This window comes from Mandrillus leucophaeus, unplaced genomic scaffold, assembly GCF_000951045.1.
Source record: "Mandrillus leucophaeus isolate KB7577 unplaced genomic scaffold, Mleu.le_1.0 Scaffold195, whole genome shotgun sequence".
Lineage (NCBI taxonomy): Eukaryota > Metazoa > Chordata > Mammalia > Primates > Cercopithecidae > Mandrillus > Mandrillus leucophaeus.
Window position 1 is genome coordinate 1738279 of NW_012101976.1, and position 7763 is coordinate 1746041.

Here is a 7763-nt window from a genome sequence, read left to right on the forward strand (position 1 = left end):
ACACTTCACAACATGATCTCATTCCACGCTCAGACAGCTGTGAGCCAATTATCAGCCTCATCCCCATTTCACCAAGAGCCACTCTAGAGACCAGAATGCTGCCAGTGTGGGGCCTACTTACCTTTTCCTCAGAGCCTAGCATAGAGCAAAGGTAGACATAGGTGCTTAAAAATGCTTTTCACCTAGGCAGTACTCAAATACCATATGATTCTATCTACATACAATACAAAAACACAGCCGGGTGCCTTGGCTCACGCCTGTAATCCCAACACTTTGGGAGGCAGAGGTGGGTAGATCACTTGAGGTCAGGAGTTCTCAAGACCAGCCTGGCCACCAACATGGTGAAACCCCGTCTCAACTAAAAATAAAAAAAAAAAAAAAAAAAAATTAGCCAGATGTGATGGCTGGCACCTGTAATCCCAGCTACTTTGGAGGCTAAGGCAGGAGAACCACTTGAACTTGGGAGGCAAAAGTTGCAGTGAGCCAAGACTGCACCACCGCACTGCAGCCTGGGTGACAGGGTAAGACTTGGTCTCAAAAAAGAAAAAAAAAAAAAAAAGAGAGAGAGGCCAGACCCTTGGCTCATGCCTGTAATCCTGGCACTTTGGGAGGCCAAGGTGGGTGGATCTTCACAAGGTCAGGAGATCGAGACCATCCTGGCTAACACGTTGAAACGCCGTCTCTACTAAACACACAAAAAAATTAGCTGGGCATGGTGGTGGACGCCTGCTGTCCCAGCTACTCGGGAGGCTGAGGCAGGAGAATGGTGTGAACACAGGCGGCAGAGGTTGCAGTGAGCCAAGATCACGCCACTGCTCTCCAGCCTGGGCGACAGAGTGAGACTCCGCCTCAAAAAACAAACAAACAAACAAACAAAAAAACCTCCACAAATCTAAGCTGATCTAAGCTGTTAGAAATCAGGGCAGTGGTTGCCCATTAGTATTGGGATAGTCTTCTGGCAGGGCAGAAGGAGGGTTACTGGGGTCATGATAAATGTATGTTGTGACCTACATGCAGATTACATGGGTGCACTGAGTTCATGAAAATCCATCAAGCTGTGGCCAGGTGCAGTGGTTCATGTTTGTAATCTCAGCACTTTGGGAGGCCAAGGCAGGCAGATCACTTGAGAACAGCAGTTTGAGACCAGCCTGGCCAACACAGTGAAATGCCATCTCTACCAAAAATACAGAAATCAGCTGGGTATGGTGGCGTGCACCTGTAATCCCAGCTACTCAGCAGGTTGAGGCAGAAGAATCACTTGAACCCAGGAGGTGGAGGTTACAGTGAGCCGAGATCGCGCCACTGCACTCCAGCCTGGGCGACAGGGCAAGACTCAGTCAAAAAAACAAGAAAAAAAACAACAAAAAAAAGCAGTCTACGTGTTTTCTTGTCTGCCCCTATACTAGGTAGACAGCAAGACTCTCTTGGAAGAGAAAAATGTCCAGCATGAAATTCTAACACTGAAACTGTCAGGGACTGGTTTCATTTACACATAACGTTTACAACCTTGACAAAGAAAAATGCACTGTTTTTAAAATTTATGTTAATTAGTTATAATTCAAATTGGCCTCTTCCTTTGCGCACAGAGGTAAGAGAAGCAAACCTTGTGCATGCCTTGAGTGAGTGACAGGATCTTGGAGCAGCCAAAACCTCAGTAAATCTCGCTCCCCCACTATGGAAGCCCCACATGCACGCACTGACCCCTGTGCATTAAACCTGCAGCGCCTCTGGGAACAAAGGGGTGTACCTTGTCTCCAGGCTGAAGGCCTTTTACCTTCCCTCGGATATTCTTCACCAGCTCTGGGTAGAAGAACTCTGGGCAGCGTTTGTGATCTGGTTCAAAGAGGGTGAGTGTAATCCGAACAGCTGCTGCGGCCGGCTCACAGTCCTGATGCTGTTCTGCTCCCCCAGCCTCCTCCTTCCGGGACTTCTTCAAAAATGCAGGATTCAGGGAACCTGGGAGAGAGGTGAACTGGACCCTGTGGGGCTCCGACATGGCTACCAACAAGTCTTAGCGGGTGTCACTGCATGGCTTCTGTTAACATTGAAAAGAAGGGCCAGGTCAAACGAAGATGATAAAATAGTTCACCTGTCTAATTAAAGAGACTTAAGTTTAAGAGAATTTCGTTGTCAAGAAAACTCCACTGTTATACTTTGTCATTTATTGCTTTTTTTCCTGCTTAAATACTCATCCTAAAATTTTTTCATAATCATTCAGAGACAGTCACTGCTTAGCACACTTCCAGTCTTTTTTTCTATGTATCTATATCCTAGATCCTCGACCTAAAAGAACGCATGCTAACAGAGCCTTAGAACTCCACATTGGAAAGACTACTAAAATATTAATTGTTTTCCACTTAATTTGTCTAACACTTATTTTTTCTGGCTGAGAATAACCTTTAAGGACTCTTTATTTTCATCACCAGCAGTTTCCTATCATTGGGAGCCAATCTTCACAGGGACAAAGCTTTTACCAGCTAAACAAAAGATACTGCCTACCCCAGGATAGTAAAGAACCAGTGACTCAGGAGGGTGTGGCTAGGCTCACTTCCTAACAAAGTTACACACTCCTGCCCTGTGCACCACTCTCACACCCAAATACTGGCCTTGGCAAAATAAATCATCACATGCCAAAGACCTTCAAAATCACTAGGGAATGGTCAAAATAGATTTTGAATACAGAATTCCAAATGTTCACAGAATATGAATACGCTAATACATGCCATACATGTTTTCTGCTTACTTCATATATAATTTTGGTCCTGCTTTTTAAAAGAGTTCATATTCTAGTGTGAACTTTCTACCATACCAATAAATAGAGATATTTATTGCCGCCTTGTTTATACAAGAAAAATGATGGAAGCAACCAAAATGACAATCAAATGACAATCAATCAGGAAATGGTTGAATAAACTGCGACTTTCTTACTGACTTGTAAGAGCTCTTCATACTATACATAAATTATTACATATTATAGATATACAACACCTGTCATATCTCTTATAACTGCTTTTTCTTGTTTTGTTATTTGTTGTTTAATGTTGATTAGAGTGAGGTATGATGAAATAAATGTTAATTTTTTTTTCTGAGATAGGGTCCCGCTGTTATATCCAAGCTGGAAAGCAGTGGCCCGATCACAGCCACAACCTCCCAGGCTCAAGCAAACCTCTCATCACTTCAACCTCTGGAGTAGCTGGGACTACAGGTATACACCACCACGGCTGGCTAATTTTTTCTGTTTTTTGTAGAGATGCTGACCCACTATGTTGCCCAGGCTGGTCTTAAGTTCACAACCTCAAGCAACTCTCTTTCCAAGGAAATGATAACTTCGTATGCAGTCAAAACTAGGCTCTTTTCCTTCGAGACTCCTCCCATTTCCTGTATGCCTAGAATGCTCATCTCCAACCAGATCTTACAGAAGAACTTGTGTATATAGGTTTGTTTTTTGAGACAAAGTCTCACTCTGTTGCCCAGACTGGAATGAAGTGACTCAATCTCAGCTCACTGCAACTCAACCCCCCAGGCTAAAGCGATCCTCCTACCTCAGCCTCCCTAGGAGTTGGAACTATAGGCATGCTAATTTTTGTATTTTTTGTAGGGACGTTGTTTTGCCATGTTGTCCAGACTGGTTTTGAACTCCTGGGCTCAGGCGATCCTCCTGCCTTGGCCTCCCAAAGTGATGGGATCACGGGTGTGAGCCACTGAGCCCAGCCTACATGGTCATTTATAGATATTTTTTCACATTTACTTCATTAACCCCAGATGAATTTGCTATGCTATAAAGTATGAGGATAGGCTGTAACTTGGTTTCTTCCAGTATCAATCACTAAACAATCCTTCCTTCCCGTGCTGATTTGGCATATATTGCAAAGCAACATCGCAGGTATCTAAGGCCTGTTTCTGAAGTCCATCTGTATATTAATATGGTATTTAGAGATTCTTTAACCAGTATTGCACTGTTTTGAAAAGTTTTATGATAGATTTTAATATTGCATAAGCTCATGTTTATTATCCTTCTTTATAAATAATACTTTGCCATTCCAGCCTATGTATTATTTTGGCAGGTTTCCAAAAAACTCACTGTATTTTGGTTGTAAATGAATCACAAACCTGAGTTAATTCAGGAAAATTAGCATATCTCCATATACATGTAAACGTATTTGTATATATCCAATACTCATTTGTCAAATTATGATCATAAAATTGCAACACAACATCAGATAAGGGAACAGAATATCTGCAAATGAAGAGTTAAAATAATTCTAATCAGGCAGCAAAACGATTAGCAGTAAAACAGGTTGGTGATGCAAAAGACCATCTCCCAACGTGTACTAAGATGTTAAAGGAGATTTCCCTAAAAGAAACCTCCAAGGCCCTCAGGATATCTATAATGCACTGGGGTGTGGAAATAAATCCCAGCTGAAAGTTTACAGATTCCCCTACCGACAGAACCAGAACTGTCTCACTATAAGAAGGGAATCAGCAGGTTAACCAATGGGATGTACGAAGGTCATCCTGGAAGTGGCAACCAGGTCCTACTCTCCTTGTCCAGGCAGTAAACACATAACCTTATCTCAGTTCAAGTCTGAGACACTGCAGCTTCAATCCTAGATGGCAAAACTGCTCCTTTCAGTTGCTTAAGTGACTCTCCAAGTCCAAGAAGGTAAAAAATAGGACTACAGGATAAAGTGAGTCAAACCTGTAGTCTATTAACACTTAGATTTTGCGTTGCTTTATAATCACTATAATGTTCTGCTGTTACTAAGCCACTTGAAACATTTAAGAGAATCCGATACCTTAAACAATGGTATGTTCGATTTACAACCATAATTCAAAATGCTTAAGAAAACATAATTAAGTTCAAACATGTTTGAATGTTTAAAAAAAACTGACTTACATTGACGTGTTTATTAGACTTACAAGAGTTGCCTAAGTCCTTGGAAAGATTTTAGTTTAGTTTTTTTTTTTTTTTTTTTTTTTTTTTTTTTTTTTTTTTGAGACAGCTGCCTCACTCCTGTTGCCCAGGCTGGAGTGCAGTGGCACCATGAGAACTCACTGCAGCCTCAACTTCCCGGACCCAGGTGATTCTCCTATCCCAGTCTCCCAAGTCGCTGGGACTACAGGCACTCACCACCGCGCAGGGCTTTTTTTTTTTTTTTTTTTCCTATCTTAAGTAGAGACAGGGTTTTGTCATGTTGCCCAGGTTGGTCTCAATTGCCTGGACACAAGCAATTTGCCAACCTTGGCCTCCCAAAGATTTTACTACTAAGTTCATCTCTTTAGAAGTTTGAAGTATTTGAATCAGAAATATAAAGCTTTAAGTGCAGTTTAAAACATTTCAGATAATTTAATTAACTTCGTGATTTAATTAACTTTGTAAAAAGAGTTGGGAATTTAATCTGTTAAACTGGTGCCTGAATTGAACCTTTGTCAAAGATCAAGTTTTTTTTAAAATAAATGTTCTTATATTTGTAAATAAAACAAGATCTGTGAGTAATACTTAAAAGGCTTAAAAATAGCCAAGTTTTTAAATACTCAACTTTAGCCCAACACAGTGGCTCACGCCTGTAATCTCAACACTTTGGGAAGTCAAGGTGGGAGGACTGCTTGAGCCCAGGAGTTCAAGACCAGCCTGGGCAACACAGTGAGACCATCCCTACAAGAAATACAAAAACCAGCTGGGTGTGGTGGCGTGCACACGTGATCCCAGCTCCTCAGGAGGCTAAGGTGGGAAGATCCCTCCAGCCAGGGAGATCAAGGCTGAAGCGTGTGCTGATTGTGCCACTGTACTCAACCCTGGGTAACAGTAAGACTGTGTCTCAAATAGTAGTAATTATTAATAAATATTCACCTTTAATGAGTTGAACACTATTTTAAGTGCAGAATTATACACATAGAACCACCCCTCTCAAGGCTAGGTGCAGTGGCTCACTTCCCGAAATCCCAGCACTTTGGGAGGCTAAGGCAGGATGATCGCTGGAGCCTAGGAGTTTAAGACCAGCCAGGGCAACATGGTGAGACATCTTCTCTACAAAAAATTTTTAAAAAATTAGCCAGGTAGGCCACGTGCAGTGGCTCACACCTGTAATCCCAGCACTTTGGGAGGCCGAGGAGGGCGGATCACAAGGTCAGGAAATTGAGACTACCCTGGCTAACACAGTGAAACCCCGTCTCTACTAAAAATACAAAAAATTAGCCAGGCCTAGTGGCACACCCCTGTAGTCTCAGCTACTAAGAAGGCTGAGGTGGGAGGATGGCTTGAGCCTGGGAAGGTCGAGGCTGCAGTAAGCTGTGATCCTGCCACTGCACTCCAGCCTGAGCGACAAGAGTGAAACTCCGTCTCGAAAAAAAAAAAAACAAAGATCCCCCTTTAAAAACCTCAGTTGGTGTTATTGAGAAAATACTAGCCTTCCTTGTCTGTTGATTATTCTCAGGAATTTTATGTTTTTTCTTACCGTGCATATATATCCTTTTAAACATTATATTTTCAAAGTGGTTATTGATGAAACAGAAAAACTAAATTGTGTATTCCAACTTATAATGAGTACCCTTCCTGAATTCTTATTTTAATGACTTTTTTTTTCCCCCAAAAGAGGCAGACCTATCATCCATGGAAATAAGAATTCTGTCTTCCCTTTTCCAAAAATTGCATTTCTTATTTTTGTTTCCTGTCTTATTGCACTGGCTAGAACTTTCAGGATATTAGGCAATACATTTATATTATCTAATAGTGGCAGAAATGTACCATGTTTCTTACGTTAACGGGAATGCCTCTAGGTTTTGGTGCAATGTTGATTAAAGATTTTTTTTTTTCGTGGGGGGACAAGTCTCGCTGTGTCGCCAGGCTGGAGTGCAGTGACATAATCTGAGCTCACTGCAACCTCCGCTTCCCGGCTTAAGCGATTCTCCTGTCTCAGCCTTCCGAGTAGCTGGGACTACAGACATGTACCACCACACCCGGCTAATTTTGTATTTTTAGTAGAGACGGGATTGACCGTGTCGGCCAGGCTGGTCTCTGAACTGCTGATCTCAGGTGGTCCGCCCGCCTCGTCCTCCCAAAACGCTGGGATTACAGGCTTATGCCACCATGCCCAGCCAAGATTCGTATTTTTAATTAAGTTATTAAAACATCCTTCAATTCCTTACAAAGTAAGAATTTTTAAACAGGAACATGTTATTTTTATCAAATTATTCCCTAGTATCTTAAATACGCTTTCAAGATCATTTTGTCTTAAAAATACACACACAGTAAAATGACAGTTCATGAAGTTAATTCTTGGTACTTCAGGGAAACTGATCTCCCAAAAAAAATCAGGCTGCGGGACGACCCAGTACGCTAAACACCGACTTGCAACCGAAACCTCTAACCACCAAAATGCCTTGCGGAAACGCGTGGGGACCCGCCACCTTTTCCAGCAGGCTGGAACTCAACAAGAGCCCGACACCAAGTCTAAGTCATTCTTTGACACTGTGGAGTCTGTGATCAGGTCTGGGATCTTTTGCAAAACTGTTTCTACCTGGTCTGCTGAAGTTTGGGCCGGCGCTGCGCTCAACCGCAGCTAACACTTCCCACTTCATGGTTCAGTTTTCAAGCGTCCAAACTACGCCCGGCATCTGTCTTCCTGTTGTCACAACTTTTTCAGAAGTGCCAAACTACGGCAAGGCTAACGGGAGAGCCCGGACCCGACAAAGACACGCACCTTTGTCCCCAGAGCCGACGCGGGCCGCAGACGTCCCCCCGCGGCGGTCCTCATGCCGGTCCC

The 7763-nt window shown here is 42.7% G+C and overlaps 1 protein-coding gene across 2 annotated transcripts in view; it reads right to left on the reverse strand.

Annotated features, from left to right (window-relative positions):
• Positions 1–7763, reverse strand: part of UBN1 (ubinuclein 1) — a 35759-nt gene extending 27996 nt beyond the window's left edge. Inside the window, exons 1-2 of one of the 2 annotated variants that reach the window (XM_011978456.1) lie at positions 7701–7763; positions 1748–2035 (exon numbers count right to left, since the gene is read on the reverse strand). In XM_011978456.1, the coding sequence (XP_011833846.1) occupies positions 1748–1996 (249 nt within the window). In that variant the 5' untranslated portion in view covers positions 1997–2035; positions 7701–7763. Of the gene's footprint in view, positions 1–1747; positions 2036–7517; positions 7532–7700 lie in introns of those variants that run through there. The other variant, XM_011978457.1, reaches the window with a different exon arrangement.